We start from the raw sequence: 18,639 nt of genomic DNA, 5'->3' as shown, positions 1-18,639 counted from the left end.
TGCACAACCTCATAAGAGAACCTCATGCTGCAGAGTGAGATGCAATGCGGTCTGCTGGAGCTGAGGGAGTCCCTTCCTGCAAATGCAGGGGCTGAAAGGCTGTGCAAGTGTTATGCCTGCGAGGTGCGGAAGCAAGGATAAAAACAGTATGGAGAAGTGAAACAGATGGATCATAACAACACTCCAGTGGCAAGCACTGGAAAAGGCTGGAGAATGGATTTGCTATTGTTTGAGCTGTGTCCAGGGACACACAAGTGCAAGAGTATTCTCTGCCACCATCCAGTGTGCCAGGTGACATAGGACTGTGGTATGAGGCAGGAGGGTGTGTGACAGGGTTATGAGCCAAGATACCAATATGAAGCCCATGGGGCCATCACATTGTTTGACACAAAGGAACACCACTGTTGGCCAGTGGCTTGCACGAGGTACCTGATGGAGCTGGTGGAGCCAGGAGCCCCTGCTACTGCCCTGCAAAGGTGAGGGATGGAGGCATCTCAGCAGGATGGTGTATCTTGCTGATACACTTGAGTGTATCTGCACAGCACAGTGTATTCTTAGTTTCTCCCCAAAACAGAGAGAAAAAATACAGCACCAAATTCTAAATAAACTCTCAGGTGTGAAGAGGAAATTATGCCTGTTGGATTTTTCTGTTCCTCCCACTATCTCAGCTCATTTTGGTTTGCACATGCGTGCAACACATCTCTGGGCCATTTATGGTGTTCATTAAACTCAGAACAACCACCTAGTTTCCTTGTCTTTTAAAGACAATTAGATCAGTTGTACCTTACAAATGTCTGCCTCTGCCTCTTAATTTCCATCAGCTTTTATCATTGAGGCTTGCTCCTGCTCAGACATGTATTGCTCCTGTAGTGTTGGTCCAGCTCCATTCCTAGTACTACTAAAAATTCACTTTTCTTGAGCAAATCCCTCAGAGCAACTGCAGCTGTAATAGCCATAAAAACATCCAGTGAGGAGGCACTTTCTGTTTTCAGAGTTTTGCCTTCCTATAACCTTGTCCTGGAAATTAATGTTTTATCTACCTTGGACTTTTTAATGAATTTTCTCCCTATTCCAATATTACTGGGACAGCCATTTAAACCACACAGTCCTCTAGGAAAGCAGAGACTCTTTGTCAGAACTAGCACTGGTCCCACATTATTGTTGGGAGGTTTTGTCAGGTAACATAAGAATATAACTGGCTTTTCATGTCAGGCAAAAGCTAGTTCTTGCCTAATCTTCCAGGAACACTGGCTAATGCAGGTATGTAGGAAAGAGGACTAGAGTGGGGCAAGGCTGCTACTTCCCTGGAACACTAACCCAGTCTCCCATGATTTGTGTTTTGGAGATGTCTTGATGACACAAGCTTTTGTATTTGGTAGCTCTCAGTAAGTGTTCTGCAGGAATTTGTCACAGCAAGCAGTTTAGTAGCTTAAAAATGTTCTTCTGCTTGTTTTGAATTAGGAGGTTGGAGATTATTTTTCTTTCTCCTTAGTTTTGTAATGGAAAGACCATGAATAATTACTTCTTACCTTCTCCATGTCATTTTCAAATGTATGGACTTCTTTCATATCCCCAGTTATGTCCTTCTGCAGACTGAGTTGCCCTGTGTATTTAGCCGTTTCTAACACAAAATCTGTTTCTTTGCTGCTCTTCTTATCTCTTTCAAGGTCAGATTGGGCAGGGCTCTGAGCATCCTGATCTAGTTGAAGATGTTCCTGCTCACTGCAGGGAAATGGCTAGATGACCTCTAAAGGTCCCTTCCAACCCAAACCATTCTATGATTCTATGATTCTTCTAATCCTGCCATACTCTAGGTAGGAGGACCACCACGATATTGAAGAAGCAGACTTCCCTTGGACTCATTTAGTGGCATAAAAACACTTCTGTTTTTCTGCTTTCTATATCTTTCCTAATCCTATTTGTTTTCAGATTCTTACTGGACCAATATTTTCGCTTGCCGTTACCCCAAGATCTCATTCATGAATCCTAATAGTCAACCCAAAGCTCAGAGTTGTGTACAAAAACCTGATTTTCCCCACATCATTTTGTGTTTATCTATGCTGAATTTATCAGACACTATATCACTCTGTTCCATGAGCTCCTTCTGTGTTCTTCACAGCTGGACTTTAACTTCCTCTCTCTGTATAGCTTTATATCAACAAAAAAACTTTATCCCTTTTTTATTCATTCCCTTTCCCAGACCACAGATTCTTGGGAGACCCCACCGATGGTGTCAGTTCACGTGTAAACCCCCAAAATTTATTCTTTATTGCCTATCTTTCATTTAGCAATTTATTGTGTGAGTCATTTCCTTGTACCCCATGGCAGCCTAGTTTCTTTAAGAGTGAGGAATGCTTTCTGGGAACAAGGTGGACAGTAATCAGGGTGGTCACCCATGATGGACTCCTTCAGGGAGTAGATTTGCATTATGACTTCTCTTTACTTTTCCCCAGCGTACTGTTTTCAGTCGTTTTCCCACCCTCCTGGTTTTCAGGCTGTCCCTACTTCTTTACCCAATATGGACAGCAGACTTAATATTCAGCCACTCTCTGGATATTACCCGGCACCTCTCCACTTGGCATTGTACCCGGCAGGTGTCTGTGCTGTGGTCCTGAGGCAGATTACTGCCAGTGGCTCCCATTGTTCATCCACCTCAAGTTCCTCTAGAGGTCTGGGGTGCATACTATGCAGTTCTGACTTGTTATGACTTGTTTTGAGGATCTACCCCGCAACATCTTCTATGTACAGTTCAGTTTGAGGCAGGTCATTCAACATGTCCCTTTCTTTGTCCTGTGGGAACCTCCCCAATCTCCACCATAGTGAAAACACATGCGAAATATTTATTTAGGTTTTCTGCTACAGCCTTATTTTCTTTAAGCATTCCTTCTATACCGTGACCACTTACTGGTCCTCAATGCCCTCTTCAGGTTTCTTGATCCCACTGCATTTGGACAAGAATTCATGGTTATTTGCACATTGCTCCTGTAACAGCTCTGGAGGAAATCACATTACTCTGGTCTTTTCTTCCATTTAGCCTCTGAACAGTGGCATTGCCCTTAAGTGCTTGTGCTGGCTTACCTGGCATAGAGTTAATTTTCTTCATAATACCTAGTATGGGGCTATGTTTTGGATTTGTGCTGGAAACAGTGTTGATAATACAGAGATGTTTTCGCTGTTACCAAGCAGCACTTACACAGTCAAGGCCTTTTCTGCTTCTCACTCCACCCCACCACCGAGGAAGCTGGGGGTGCACAAGAAGCTGGGAGGGGACACAGCCGGGACAGCTGACCCCAACTGACCAATGGGACATTCCATACCATATGACGTCATGCTCAGTATATAAAGCTGGGGGGAGAAGAAGGAAGGGGGGACGTTTGGAGTAATGGTGTTTGTCTTCCCAAGTAACCGTTATGCGTGATGGAGCCCTGCTTTCCTGGAGCTGGCTGAACACCTGCCTGCCCATGGGAAGTAGTGGATGAATTCTTTGCTTTGCTTTGCCAGACCACGTGGCTTTTGCTTTACCTATTAGACTGTCTTTATCTCAACCCATGAGTTTTCTCACTTTTACTCTTCCAGTTCTCTCCCCCATCCTACCACAGTTAAGTGAGTGAGCGACTGTGTGGGATTTAGTTGCCAGCTGGGATTAAACCACAACAGTGCTTCTGAACTTTCTTTTTCCCACAGCAGGTGGTAAGTCTGGGATGCATTATTAAAGGCCATTAGTGGAATATGCAGCCTGAATTCAGCAAAGCATGTGCCTAAGTCCCATTATTTTAACCCTGACCTATGTTAAGCACTTAAATTCTCTGCAGAGTTTATAGGTCTAGCTAACAAGCTCTGGGCAACGGGTGTTTCTTTTCTCTGTAATATTTAATGATATTACTTATTTGGCTTGTTTTTGATAATGCAGGCCCTTATTTGGAACTTGCCATAGTAATGCAGAGGTGAAACATCTACATATGTCCTGGAACAGTCGGGTGGGAGTCTCTCTCCCTTGGACCCTACAGCTTGAATCACTTTGGTAGTCGTTGCTAGCATGAGATCTGGAAGCAGCAGTTCTTCAGCAGGACGCTAAGGGGCAGCCCCAGACCAAAAGACATTTTCCTCGTTCTTTTATATAAATCCAAACTAAGAGAAAACTTTCTTTGCCTCATTTTTCTATATTGATTTAACATCAACAGTGCCCAGGAATATTGAATCAAGTCAGTCTGGAGTGTTTTTTTTTCCAGTGCATCTTTTGGTAGGTATTTATTTCAGCACTGGTGATAAGGAAGGTGAGTTTATTTGCCAGTTATCTCAAGATGAGCCCACTTGACTACATGGCTCATAAACAGAGCAGAGAGGATGGAAAAGATGCAGTGAGCTTTGCATCTGGAGCCTTGGTGGCCACCTGCGCATCACAGCATGACTAAGTGCATGTACAAACAAACATGTAGTTGTATGAGCCAGGGACCTTCGCTACTCAGTGGCAATCCTTGCCAACAGAGGGCTAGTCATACCAGCCCTAGGAAATCCATTCCCAAAATAAGAGCTGCTGTGTGATAGTTGGAGACCACTAAGGAGGAACTGAGGCAACATTCAGTCAGCAGCCCACCCAGGGCCAGGGAAAACCTATGGAAGGTTTTCCTACTGCCACAACCTTGTAGGTCACTTGGCCACCATCCTGTGACACAGGATCACCCCCTGCATGGAGTGGTCCCAATAGTTCTAAAGCATAACCTGAACATAGCTGCAAAAACCTTGTGGAAGGAACTGGACATGGAAGTGAATTAGGACAGAGGTTGCTGCATGTTGATATGAGTTAGAACTGGGAAGAAACAGGAGTTGGTCAGGAACAGCGTATCTCAAAAGGTTAGCTTTGCATTATCAATCAGTGGATTAAACACAAAGGGAATTCCTGTCTTGGCTTTGTTCAGAAAGTGATGCATTGCCAAATACTAGCTGTAACATGAGCTACAAAAGGCTGGGTACCTATGGGGCAGAGGGGGAGAGCTGCTCTGTAATGGGACCCCCTGCTGCTCTCTGAGGCAGAGCTGGCTCCAACTCTGTGTCTACACCAGGGTATTTTATACTATTTTGGTGTGCTTCCTTTGTGTAGATAAACTGCATTAAAGTAAAAAATGGCTTGGCTGATATATGGCTGGATAGATACCTCTGGTTCAGAGGCTTGCAAGGAAGAAAGGACTGTATAGCCAGAATATCACTTCAGAACTCCAGTTTAGGGTTAATGAAAGCTTTTAGGCTATTTTCCATATACAATACATTCCTATATGACTTGATATGTTGCCTTCACAGGCTAGTAACGGGTGATGCTCACAGAGGGATGAAATGGCAGCCCATTTTCTGGGTGGAGGAGAAGGGAGCAGTAAGTGGTAACCCAAGTCAGTACCTCAAGTATGGACAATGCTCCGATTTCTGTCCTAAACGATTATCACAAGAGAAATGACCACTATGGGAACCAGCAGAGTTCAATGATCTGGACATTTTAATGAAAATGTCATTTACATATTTGGAAAATAAGTGTACCAGCTTGTCCAAAACAAGACTCAGCAGATAATGAGATCAGGATACACTTCAGTTGGGTAGCCATTGAAGTGTAACCCATTAAAAAAGATGCCTACAGAGTAAACCATTTTTACCACCAATTTTAGGTGGTAAAAGCTATTAGCAAGAGCTTTAATAGCACTTTGCTATTCTGCTGCCTGTGGGATGACAGCAGTTAAAACAGTCTTGAAGATGTGAACCGGAACCTGTGGGGAAGGAAGACATGCCTGATGTAAAAGGATAAAACAATCAACCACCCAGATAAGGAAACAAAACACAAATGAAAATGCTAGCAATCCTAAAAATGTAAAAATTCTTGTTATAACTTAACAAGAAATACTGGTTCAAATGTTAAGTCTATTATAAGCTCTTTAGTCTGTATTAATAAATTCTTCAGTCTAGTCTAGGCTCTAATTTAATGTAAGCTTTTTAGTGTACAGTATATCTGTCCTTCTGAACCTTGCAGTGTTCCCTATTGCTTCCTATCACATCTTTTGCCACTTTGGGGGTACAGCATTGATTCAAAACACGTGCATCCCAAGAACAGTATGAGTTTGGGAAAAATAAATAATGACAGGATGTGGGTGGGAGGCTGACTTGCCTTTCCCAGCACAATTATTTGTGAGAAAATATTCCCCACGTGCATTCTGGCAAATGTGGAAAACCAGATGCCCTAAGTATGAGATCCTCCCACTTAAGCTGAGCAGTATTTTACTGTGGCTTAGACTGTCACTTTTTAGGCTGCTCTGGTTTAAAGGCAGTCTGTGTTATGTTGTCTCAAGAAGAGACCAAGGAAAAATCCTGGTGAAGAAGCCAAAGCTTCTCCTTCCCAGCTGAGGAGGAAGAAGGCTGCTGACATATCTCAAGGGCTGACTGCTGTCACACAGGGCAGAATGCTGCTCAGTTTTTTGAGGAGCAGAGACCAGTGATAAGGTTTTCTGGCTGTAGTCTGACTGCCCCATCTCCATGTAGGAGGGGAGGAGCAGTCCTGGAGAGCCTCCCAGCTGGGTGTACCTCTACATTACCCCAAGTAAAATTAAAGGAAGCAGTGATATCTGGTTGGGTCCTTTCTCAGGTTTACAGGGCAAGGAGCAACCCCTGCCTGTCTCAGCAGCCCCCAGTGAAATCAGATGGCTGACACGTTCTGTAAGCCTCACATCTATTACTTTGCTTGAGCAAAGGTGGCAGAATTCGGCCTTATAGCGTATTTCTGCCATGCCAGGTGAAAAATCAGCCCTTCTGCTTCTGACAGCCATTGATTTTGCAGTCCATAGTTTTAATATTGAAATACACATTAGAAGAAGGGCATAGCTGGAGCAGCCTGCAAGGGCAAGCACATAACATGAAGGGGACACTGAAGCATGGAACTAGATTGGGCAAGTCAGGGGACAGGTTGCTTTCAAGTTTATTTTTGAGTTTGAGTGAGGAGCCAAGACTATTTGAAGGGAATGTATAAGGTCAACAAAGTCAAGCTCTTTGTGGTGGCGGTAGGTGGTGCATAAGGGGCCAATGGCCACGATTGCAGCTTGGGATGCTCAGACTGAATAGAGGTAGTGCAGCACTGGAGCAGGTTACCGGAGAACTTGTGAAATCTCCATCCTTGGAAGTTTTAAAGATTTAACTAGACAAGCCACAGCTGACCTGGTCTGGTGTAGGTGATCATCCTGCTTTGAACAGGAGGTGGGACTAGGCATCTCCAGAGGTGCTTTCCCACCAACACTGCTGTGACTTGCCAGGTTGTGACAGACAGTTTGGTCATGAACTAGGAAGGCACCAGTCTTCACCATGTCTACAGTCAAGCTGCAGACCTGCTTCTCCTGTCAACCACATGTCTGGTGCTACTCCTGCGTTTAGCCTGGTGGAAACCAGAGTGCAGGGGATGATGGGGAATGGTGATTGCTGACACAGCGTTGTGTCTTGCTCTGATACAACAGTGCTCACAGGCTGTGTTGACTTCAGTGCCTATTAGATATAACACAAAACTAGATTGTGCTGGAGTATTGGATGAAGGATTAAAACCAGTTGATTGATATAATGAATTTTGAGTAGCCTCTGGGACCTGCCCTCACAGGAGTTAGGAGATATCTGCTGTCACTGGAGCCACTGGCAGGATTTCACTAGCCAGGGAGGAAAGGGATGGACACAGCAAATTGGTTGGGCCACTTAACAAACAAGCCATTTGTTAGGTGCAGCCATTCCCCATGTACATGTAATCCACTAGAATGGAACAGAGAGTTACACAATTAGCTGGAGTGAAAGTAGCTATTGAAAGAGACTGTACAGGTTATATCATTGTATAAATTACTGAGCTGATGTCCTGGAGACGATAGAGAAAACCCTTCTTTCTTCTGTCCTGAGGATGGCAGCTCTGAAATTTATATCTGCTTCCTGGAAGATGTACATCCTGTAGACTCTGCTTAGGTAATTAATTTGCAATATTCATCAGTCAGAGGATCAATATAATACATAGACACCAGGAGGATTTTATACTTATGTATTCACACAGCCATGTTTTTTTTTCTAGTTGTGGGTGAAACTGTTGTTGAAAGTATAGCCAAAAAGGCTCAGTATTTTAATATTTATCTGGTTAGTATTTCTGAGCGATAGTTATAAGCATTAGTGAATCACAGGCAAGACACGGCTCTGCATGGCTGTAGCTATGTAAGAGACTCCATGGTTTTTCTTAGCATCTGCAAAGACACAGAGAATGCCTGGAATCTGAGTGGGAGACGTGTGCTATGCCTGATATCACCCGTGTTCTTCTCCCATGTGCTGCATATGGTCCAACTAGATTCCTGCTGGAGCACAGGGACTTCTGTATAAAACCAGTCACTCAGCTATCCCCAGATACAGAAGAGGTGTGGAAACCAATCCTCCACCCCAACTCTCCTCTGACTTCAGGAGGGATTAGGTTCCTCTTGTTGCATATCAACATTTCCAGGTTGGTTTCCACCTGGACCTTTTCTAAAATGTACCTGAGCATTGGTTTCCCCCATCCTTGGTGAGTACTCACGAGTGCAGTGATGGGAAATGAAGGTGCACAACCTACATGCAGTATGGAGCATGTCTGCAGGGGTGTCTAACCAGAAGAGCCTGCCTACCATTTCAGAAACAACACTTTACACACAGTCACCTCCCATACTACTGGGGCCCAACATTTTTATGTGGCAATCCCCTTCCTTCCCTCTTCTCCCAGAGGCATAGCCAATACCCCTCAGGATGTGGAGACTTGTCACAATGGCACAGACAGAAGAAGCATCATGTCTGGAGGCAAAGGAGGCAGGCAGAGGTGTGGGCTGAGATCTACTGTGGCACTCAAAATTACGAGTGCCTGGAGGTTTTCAGAACTAAAAACAATGCCCATCTCATTCTCTTTCCCCCTTGCTGGAGTAAAAGAGTGAAAGACCTGCAGCTGTGTGCGCTTTTGCTGTTTATCTGCACAGTTGTGCCCCCTGGACATGCGTGTGCAGCCGGTGGAAGGCTTTATGGAGGGAAAAGAAACCCAAAGCAAGCACTTTTGTCTTTCATATGTCTGTCATGAAAACTGTGGTTATTTGATATTTTGGGTGGTAAGTAGACCCAACCATGGTGAAGCTGCTGTTTCTTGTGTCCCCCAGCCATTGCCTCTCGGTTCAGGGCAGGGGAAGCCCTCCCGGGAAAAGATCACTTATAAAAAGAGAGATGCTGAGCTGCAGTTGTTGTGCAGGACTGATAAAAATGAAGCCAAGCCCGTTGATCAGTGCACACTGTAATTTCAGGCACACCTTCCTCTGAAACCGGTTTTCTTGTTTCCTCCTGAGGACACGTGTACTACAGCAAGAATTTCATTGAGCAAGAGCCAATATTTTAGGCTTACAGAGACATCCAACAATAAAAGTAGATATCTCAAGGGATTTGTGACAAATCACCTACAAACCTCCCCCTACATACCCAAGTATCTTTGAACACTGGCTGCCAGTGCTGAGGCAGTTATTCTTTCAGCTGTAGAAGTGCAGAGACAGATTAGAAAGAGTTATTTTGAAAATGGGGGAAAGTTGTTTTACACTGACTTGGTGATTGTTAGCATTTTCTAATTTTGACCTTCAGGCCCCTGGATGGGCATATTTGAAAAAAGTCAAATGATAAAAAATATCTTGTATGTTCCACACGCAGCCCTCTGCTATGCCTAGTGAAAATTTTAGTGACCCATTTACAGAAAGTGGTTTTTGTTGAACAGAAAAGGCAAATACAGAGGGAAACAGAAGCTTGTGACAATTATATGTCTGTCTCTATTTGTCTAATCCACCCTCTCTGCCTGACAAACAGGAGCCTGCGCATGGGTTTTAAAAGGAAGGTGACCATCACCTTGTGTGATTTGAGTATTTTCTTTCATACACCTCAGCTAGCCTGTAAAGCAGTCTTATCATTTGGATGGTGTTATTGTTCAGGACTCCAGTCTTACCTTGAATTTCATTCTGGCTTTTTAACCTCTCTCCCAGGGCTTAATCAGCATAATATTTCTCTTTCTCTGATTTCTATTTTTAGTTATTTTTTGAGTCAGCTACTCAGCAACTAATTGCATTTCCATCTTTTTTCTTGGTGGTGCTTCCCTGTGTGTCTTCTTATTGCACGCTTAATGAAGCAAACCCTCGGGGATGCCTTGCTCACATTTGTCTTGTATTTTACAAATTTTTTTTTCATGTAAATTACTCCAGGTAATTTACAGGAAGAAAGGTCAGCCCAAGCAAACACGACTGAATAACTTGAAAGCTGATGCTTCTGCCTTATTACTGGTGACTTTAACCTCCTAAGAAACTGGTGTGGAGCTTTCTGTATAAATGTGCGTCCACTTCGGCTGCTGTTCTTTGCTGATCTCACTTTCCTGAGAAAACTTTGAATTAACAGGGAGGAGGGAGTGCCTTCATTTTCTCTGTGTTTTCAGCTATGGGTATGAGTGATTTCCTTTTACAGTAGCTTTGCAAAATGGATGCACAGTAGATCACTTTCTTAAATAAAGTCCTTCCTTCCCATTTACCTCTTCAAAGTAACTGCTAGTGAGTTCAGGACAATGTTTTATAACAGTCTCGACTTGCTCACACACAGTTGACAGGATGGATCAATCAAAAACCCCTTTTTTTCAGTACTGGTAACAATTTCTTTCTTCAGATAGCTCTCCATCCCTTCCCTGAGACTGGCGTTTGGTTTGGCTCCTGTGCAATGTCACTGACTCTGGATCTTTACCCTGCAGCTCTCCCTCTCATTGCTATGTCCACACTGCTGGAAGATGCGATGGACACCTTGATCAGGATTTACCATCACTACTCTGGCAAAGAAGGAGACAGATACAAGCTCAGCAAAGGAGAACTCAAGGAGCTCCTCACCAGCGAGCTCTCTGACTTCCTTTCAGTAAGATGCAGCTCCTGAACCTCTTGAGTTAGTTTCATGGGTGGGATAAATAGCTATCCAAGTCTTCGGGAATAGCATCTCTTCTGCAAGGCACATCCTACCACAGCCTCTCAGACGACAGTTGTCTTTGTGGAGCCAGACAGAAGGAGATGAGATCAAATGTCCCATTTGAGAAGTGTGTTTTCAGAGGGTGGTCCAGCTCCAGTGCCCTGCCATGTACCACCAGCAGCAGAGCCAGGTACCTGCGCTTTTGAGCAGGAAGACAAGGGCTGCCTAGAAACAGTAGCAAAACTGATGCTAAATCAGGCTTTAATCAGTTTGTTTGTTTGTTTGTTTGTTTTTATAAACAGGGCATAGATAAATACTTCAAAGAATTAAACGCATAACCAATTCTCATGAGACAAGAAAGTAGCTTGTGCACCATGGCCACGGACACAGTACAGCTGCTTGTGTGCCCAGCAGACAGATGCTAAGAAAATCCTTTCAGCAACAAGCTGCTGATCTGAATACCTCTTTTCACATTTTTTATGTTCTACATTACACAGCGTGGATGCTTTTTATGGAATAATGACCAGATTCATAGTTGGTTTTCTGTATCCTCTTAACTGTAAGAATTGTCATGGACCCTATCACCACCAGCAGGATTTTTTTTTTACGTTGTGTCCATTTCCTTGAATTGGATTTTCTTTAATCTTGGCTATTGATTTATTATTATGAGATTCACTGTTCTTACTCCCACTGAATAGGATGCCTTGTTTGCTAAGTAGAGATCTTCTGAACATGATGAATGGATGTATAATATGACCACTTATGAATAGCCTGTTGAAAATCTAAGTACTGTTCGTTAAGGGATGATACAGACAAATGCACACTATAGATCTATCTGTCAAAAGGAACCAGTGCTCAGCAGCTTCCAAAATCTGCTTAATTCATTTCAGCGCCTGTGTAGTACCTGTATGCCTCCTAAGAGCTGCACTGTCTTCAGTTTCTGTTCTGGTGCACTTTTGGGACTCCAGACCTATATTTTTAATGCTGTGGCTAGTGGTATATTACAGTTCAGGAGCATATTTCACGCAGCCTTTTATTTAATAGCACTGGGCCTTGTGACATAGCAGTGGGTTGCACCGCCGGGTGTGTCAGAATTACACATTCAAGATCTGCACAGCTAAGTCACTTTCCCTTTAGGGCCAAAAGGACCCTCTTCTGGTTGGTAAGATTATGCAAGATCTGGACTCCACTAAAGACAATGAAGTGGATTTTAATGATTTTGTCATTCTGGCTGTTGTGTTGACTGTGGCATGTAATGATTTCCTTGAAGAACAGCTAAAGAAAGAGGGATTTTAAAAATGCTCAATACGATCAATCTCCTCACCACAAATGTGACCAAAGCACACCTAGCTATGTAGCCCGCATTAGTGTTTAGTGAATGCAAACCACCATCCCTCCATTATGGCTGTAAGACACTTATGGAGCAGTTCAGCAGCTGGTGTAAGCTGGACCAAAGTCAGTTTATGCTACTTGAGATATGGCTTGTAATATTTTCAGTCTTGGTACTGCAGGCATCTCTAACATGCATTCATCAGTTGCCCAGGTGAAGGAGTTGTTCGGCAGGAGTTGAAACTTCTATTTCTTAAATGTCAGTGGGAAGTAAAAGGCATAGGAATGTTACTTATATACTTTCTGAATTGGAAAATTCAGAATGAGGCATAAAACTTGCAATTTATTTTTCAGTCATTCAGTGACAAACATATTTTTGCAGCTCAAAAAGAGCAGCTTGGTTTTTGCTCAGGTCTGCTTATTCTAAAGCCTTTTTTTTGTGCTGCTCCATACCTCCCCAAACACTCGTATTTCAGATGTGGTCACAGCTCTCTTCTGCCACCTGAGCAGACAGTACTGCTTGCCATTGTTATGGGTTTGTATCCCCCACCTCCCCAGCTTCAATTTTGTTGTGTTGGCATTGCTGCATCCCAGTAGTCCACCTCTTCATTCAGCATAAATGAATGTATTCATATGATAAATTATTCAAATACATGGAAGATTTAGTCAGCAAACTGCTCTGAGGGCTGATGGAAGGACTGGGTCTTCAGGGGAAATGTAAATGCCTTCTGCTTTCACTATTCTGGCACCCCTAAGAGGAGGGCTTTTAGAGGACCACTTGTGGGGGATTTAATGACCGGATCCCAGGGTACAGCTTTGTAATGTGACTCATCTCATGGAACAATGATTTCATCTCATGCTGATCCAACCCACTGCGTGGAAGCCGTACAAAAGGGGCAGTAGGACCCCATGGCCAGGTGTGGAGAGAGTAGGACAATCCCTTTCAGTGTTAACCTGCTCTTGGGTTGAATTAAGAGTAATTCTTCACTCGTGTTTGAATTAAGCATACTTCCAAAGCCCTGCGAATCCTCAGCAGCAGGGTGTCATGGTTTTTCCTTGCATGGAGACCTCTCTTTGTGCCTTGTTACTTCGTTGGTAACTTCAAACTATAATAAAAGGCATGTGAATTAAATTAAGATTTTCTGCTTTGTAAAAGGTTAATAAAGAAACATCCCCCAATGAAGATGTGCCCTGTTAGACAACATTTGAAGAATGCGTTTCACTTGCCTGTCCCCCCCAGACCCTTAGACATAATTCAGTAAAGATTATAGTACTTGATTAAAACATATATCATTAAGAAGATGTAATTTTTTATAAGGAGGAGATTCTACAGGGTCTAATAAATATAACAAGGGGCAGACATCACCCTAAGAAAGGGGCCACCACCAAATGTCATCCCAGCAAAAAGGAGACTTCACCATGGTGGCAGAGCCACAATGTGCTGTCTCTTTAACCCTTCAGTGACAGAAGGTATACAGGATTCACAGAAGATCGTCTAGGGGAACATGGCAATCCTTGTTAAAGTAAAACTGACAATATTGCACAACTTTTTGCCCCCTGCAATGGCACACACCTCAATATTGCAGTTGTTGGACCAGGATGGCAGGGGTATCAGCCAGAAAAAATAAGACTGCTTTTATGGTTCCCCATAGGTCCTGCAGACTGTTGCTAGTCTCCAAGCCTTTCCCCTTCCTTCAAGGGGACAGGAGAGGAGAGCAGCTAAAAGCTTCAACCCCAAGCTAAAAGGAATAAGATTGTCCCAGTAAGGACTAGTTTCTTCGTTATGACTTCTGAGTAAGAGGCTTTTTGGAAACAAGCTCCAGAAAGTTCATAAACCTTCTGCTCATCCCTGATGAGCCCATGGACACGTAGGAGCCTGTCTGCTGAGTAGAATTGTGCTAAGTCACAGCTGGTGGCAGTAACATGCCCCGAGGTCAGGCAGGGAGAGCTGCTGTGGTGATGAGGTCAGTAGAGCCATCTCATCAGCTGAATTTACTAAGGATTGAGTGCAGCCTAATTTCTCTGTGGAAGGGGCTTGCTTGCACATGAGCTTGGGTGAATCAGAGGAGTATGACTCAAATGATCTTTATTCCAACAGAAGTTTTCTAAAACCTCATAAATCACCCTTTTTGGCTTGTCTGATTAAGTTTTTCTTGTTGCTGTTTTAACCACAAGGACAACTGTTAAACTCTATCAGCTTTAAAGAAGAAACTTTTCTGCACAAAGACTGGAGACAAAGCAGAAAAGGAAAAAAATGCTACAAAGCACATTTAATTGCTTGAAAACGCAAAGCATTGGCACAGTTTGGGGTCCTGGGGTAAGGAACTTGCCATCCTAATCTTGGGCTAACTGTGGGCTGACCCACTGCACCAGGGGATCATTCTGCTGCTGTTCCTCTCCAACAGGAGCCAGCTAGGAAGATACCTGAAGATCACCTGGAAGTTTTGGATTGCCTCTGAACCAGAAAAAGTTGTAAGCAATCCTCTTTTCCTTAAGCAGTCCTCAGGAGGGAGAGGTTCATTGAAGCCATTCACACTGGTTTTGCAAGACGGTGCTTGTATGGCCAATCTTGCTACGGCCACTTCGTCCTGCAGATGTGAACATTTTGGTTTTAGCTTCTCTCAGAAAGGAAAAATGTCTCCTTCAACCATGAAGGCAGTATTTTTTTTCTCATTGTTTACTGAAAGTTTTCCTGCGAACTTCCAAGTTTGCCTGTAGTTCATGAATCTAGGAAGTACTTTGAAGTTTTACATGCAGAGGAAGCTTGATGTGTGGCTTTTTCCAGAGTCCCTGAGCATTAGGAATTATGTCTAATTACAGGCTTTTTTTTCATTTGTGTTATCAGTCTGCTTGGAAAATCGATAGAAAATTGAACGCAACAACATGGGCTAATATTTTCAAGTTACATTAAAGAAAAATAGAAATACAGCAATGCCAGACAAGATCTTTTCTAGGTATTGTGAAATTGTTTTCCTGACATCTAAAAAGCAGATTTTCAGAAGATAAATGATATTATCATGAAAGCAATAGCCTCTGCCATTTGCTTTTATTTCCGTTCAAAAGAGACTTGAAGTGCCAGTGCAACTGGGTACATGAAGCTTGATGCACTATTGGTAAATAAATTCATAACCTATTCAGATTCAGTATCCAACTACAGATCTCAAAGAGCTGTGTATGACACCACCATGATGACAAGTGCTTTGCAAGGGAATGGTCCATCCAAGCTGTGACTTAGCAGCCAGGTCTACTAGGAAGGCACCACCTTTTTCACTCTACAGCAATGTAGACGGTGTCAAGCCCAATGAAATAATCATTATCCTACAGCATCAGTTCCTCCTTGTAAAGATGGGAAACAAAGTTGCCTGGGGTTGTGGGGAGGGAAAAAGAAGTGACTCTAGGAGACCCCAACAGAACAGATGATGTTTTCAGCAGCCAGAAACATCATTAATTGCTTTCCACCAAGTGCCATTTGAGAAGGAATTGAAAGTTATTGCCGGTGATGATTTTATATTTACAGATACGAATCCAGTGCGGCACTTGCAGGGACACCTTGAATACACGGAGTATCTGTGTTAACCTGCACTTGCTAGCAAAGGTAATCCAGCATTTTCAAAGCCTGCTGGGCAGGTACAGAGCAGTGCATGCAGCACATGCGACAAAGTCCAGAGCTGCTCAGGGTGGCACAACAGTACAGCAGCCTGACATGCCTGCCTGTTTGGTCTGAGAAATCTGGATAGGGCTGCCTTTCAAATCCCAGTAGTTATTAGTGCATTTATTTCTCATCTTTGACACCCCGACACACAGGCTGGAAAACTCCCTATGCTGTCAGTACGGTGCCTGCTCTGTTCAGGAATGTATACTTTTCCCTTAGCAAGGCACATATTTCTTCCTAGGGCAAAGGCTTTGGGGTCTCCTGCAGCACAGCAATCACTGCCATGGATGCATGGCCACAGCAGCACCGTGTGTGTATGCAGTGTGCACAGTATGGACTGTATAACCTCAGAACCTAGTACAGGTATCTCAGTGAAGCATGGGCTCATGATATCCCAAGCACCCAGGGGATTAATGTTGTGGTACAGACAGGCTGGAAGAAGGGGTAGAAGAGCTCTCCTGAAGCAACGCATATCCACCCCAGGTCACTCAGCCATCCAAGGCAGAGCCCCTTTCCAGGCTCCATGCCACAGCAAAAACCAGGGAGTGTCCAGGAAGGAAACTCTTAGGCACAGGCTGGAGCCCATTGTCCCAGCTTGGCAGCACACAGAAAACATTCAGCTCCTCTCCAATTTCAGCCCCAAAGAAGTTGGGTAAAAGGTCAAACACAAAACTTGCCTCTGAAATCAGATTAGACTATATAAAGGTATTTGACTGGCAGGAGGATTTGTTAGACTGTGATGTGACATCATGTGCATGTCTAATAAGAGTTTTGATTGACAGACCAACAATTAATAGATGTGCCTTTAGGGATAATTAAGTCTGTTGAATGGCACTGTATTATTTGAAGAAAAAAGAGGTCACATTTTCAATTTTATCTTTCTCCTGCCACATGATACAGCGTGAGAGATAATGTTTCATTTATGATCTGGCAATCTGTTTTCTAAGCTAGCTCCATCCACATCCTTTCCTCTGAGTTGAGGTATGGTGGGTTACAAGCCCTGGGCAGCCATCAGAGAGAGCATATGAATGAACTTCACCAGATACTTTTTAAAAGAAGGAAAAGAAAAAAAGTGCCCTTTTTAAATACCAGCCTCTCAGCCACCTGCAATCAGTTGTATACAAGGGGCAACTCCCAAGGAAGAGAACTGCAGCTGCATCCACTTATTTTGCCATTGCAAGTAGATTCTCAGCTGATGTAAAAGGCAGAGCCTATTGCACTTAGTGCCATAATTTTGCAACAGCTGAAGACATGTGTTTGAGACTTTAAATTAGCCTTCAATGGAAAGTTGTGTTTCTGTTAGCTGGTTGGCTAAATAAGGACATGTCTGTAAAACTGCAAATGTTGCAACAAGGAAGCTAAGAGGAACACAAGAGGAGCATTTGCTCAGAGTACAGGTATTTGGGGAGAAAATTAGTGGAAAATGCTCCTGTGATACATCTGCTTTAAATTCTAAGATGTCCTCTCAGGTCCAGGTTGATTTTGTGTGTTGCAAAGCAAGTTATCATAGTGTAGCTCTCAGATACCTATCTGCGGAGTCTGCCTTGAAACTCCATATATTGCTGTGACTCTACATTCCCAGCAATTGCATGAACGCAGAAAAGCATTGTGCACAGAATAAAGCTATAGCAGGAAAATAAACTGTGGTAGAACATGTCACAAAGAGGAGAAAAGCAACTGAACCACCATTAGTGGTTAATGCTAACTGAATATTAGTGAAGGCTGTGTTTTGGGAGCTGAAAAATGACAAGAAGTTGAGAATGCTGCAGAAAGATGCAGATTCCCCAGCTCCAGCTGGGGACATCGAGTGGCAGCAGCAAATAGCTCCCTGTGGCTGAGCAAAGGGTAGCTGGACAAGATGCAGGGTTGGAGAGCTTTGTACCATTAAACCATTAATGCCTTGGCTAGGTGAAATGAAAGCTCTTTTTGCCTTTGCACTAATGGCCTAATTCTGCAGTTTTCATTTGGTGAAATTTTTTTTTTTGTCAGTTTTGGTGCCCTAGGAATAATATTATGTGAAGGAGAGAATCATCAGCCTTTGAAACCCAAGTAGGGTTTCTGTTTGAAATGAAAAAGTCTATTGGCACACCTGCAGTAAACATGGTCTGTGACATTGTTATCAAAGGTGAAGCTGTCTTCAGACTTCAGGACGTTGAAAAATGCTGACCCTGACCAGGTGATCTCAAAGTCCTTCAATGTTTATGGTTTTTCACTGACACAAAATATTCCAGTACTTTTACTTAAAAGTATTTGTTACTGCAGCCTGTACAATACTAAGGATAACTGGTAAAGAATCACATGCATGTGAAAAATAAAGGACTAAGTGGTGGGAGCAGTTGGAAGGATAAATATACCATTATGCTGTGTATGCTGGCATCTCTTATCTGACTCATATTGACTGGTTGAATTGTGTAACACTCACAGAGTTTCTGGAATGGGCCCATTACTGTGATGCCTAACACTACTAGAGACAATCATGTTGAATCACAGTTTTGTCCCAGATGAGAAAGACTCAATCAAAAAGATAGTCACTTCAGCTGAGAAATACTTGTCCTTGGATAAGAAAAATATCTTAAAACATCACTTATCAAAGCGGTGCTTTGTCAATGATGAAGTTTGTTCTTCATAGTGACCCAGGTCTAATGAATTTTGGAACGTGACGTGTAAATACTGAGATTTCT

At 43.2% G+C, this 18,639-nt stretch overlaps 1 protein-coding gene across 2 annotated transcripts in view; it reads left to right on the top strand.

Annotated features, from left to right (window-relative positions):
• The window catches only part of CRHBP (corticotropin releasing hormone binding protein), a 50,693-nt gene that overhangs the window by 16,942 nt on the left and 15,112 nt on the right, over nt 1-18,639 (top strand). The window contains exons 2-3 of one of the 2 annotated variants that reach the window (XM_064437799.1): nt 10,772-10,929; nt 15,824-15,901. In XM_064437799.1, coding sequence (XP_064293869.1) covers nt 10,772-10,929; nt 15,824-15,901 — 236 coding nt within the window. The remainder of the gene's footprint in view (nt 1-10,771; nt 10,930-15,823; nt 15,902-18,639) is intronic. The other variant, XM_064437801.1, reaches the window with a different exon arrangement.

This window comes from Phalacrocorax carbo, chromosome Z (assembly GCF_963921805.1).
Source record: "Phalacrocorax carbo chromosome Z, bPhaCar2.1, whole genome shotgun sequence".
In the NCBI taxonomy this organism is placed as follows: domain Eukaryota; kingdom Metazoa; phylum Chordata; class Aves; order Suliformes; family Phalacrocoracidae; genus Phalacrocorax; species Phalacrocorax carbo.
Note: the sequence above shows the minus strand (reverse complement) of the source record. Positions and strands in the feature narration are given on the sequence as shown.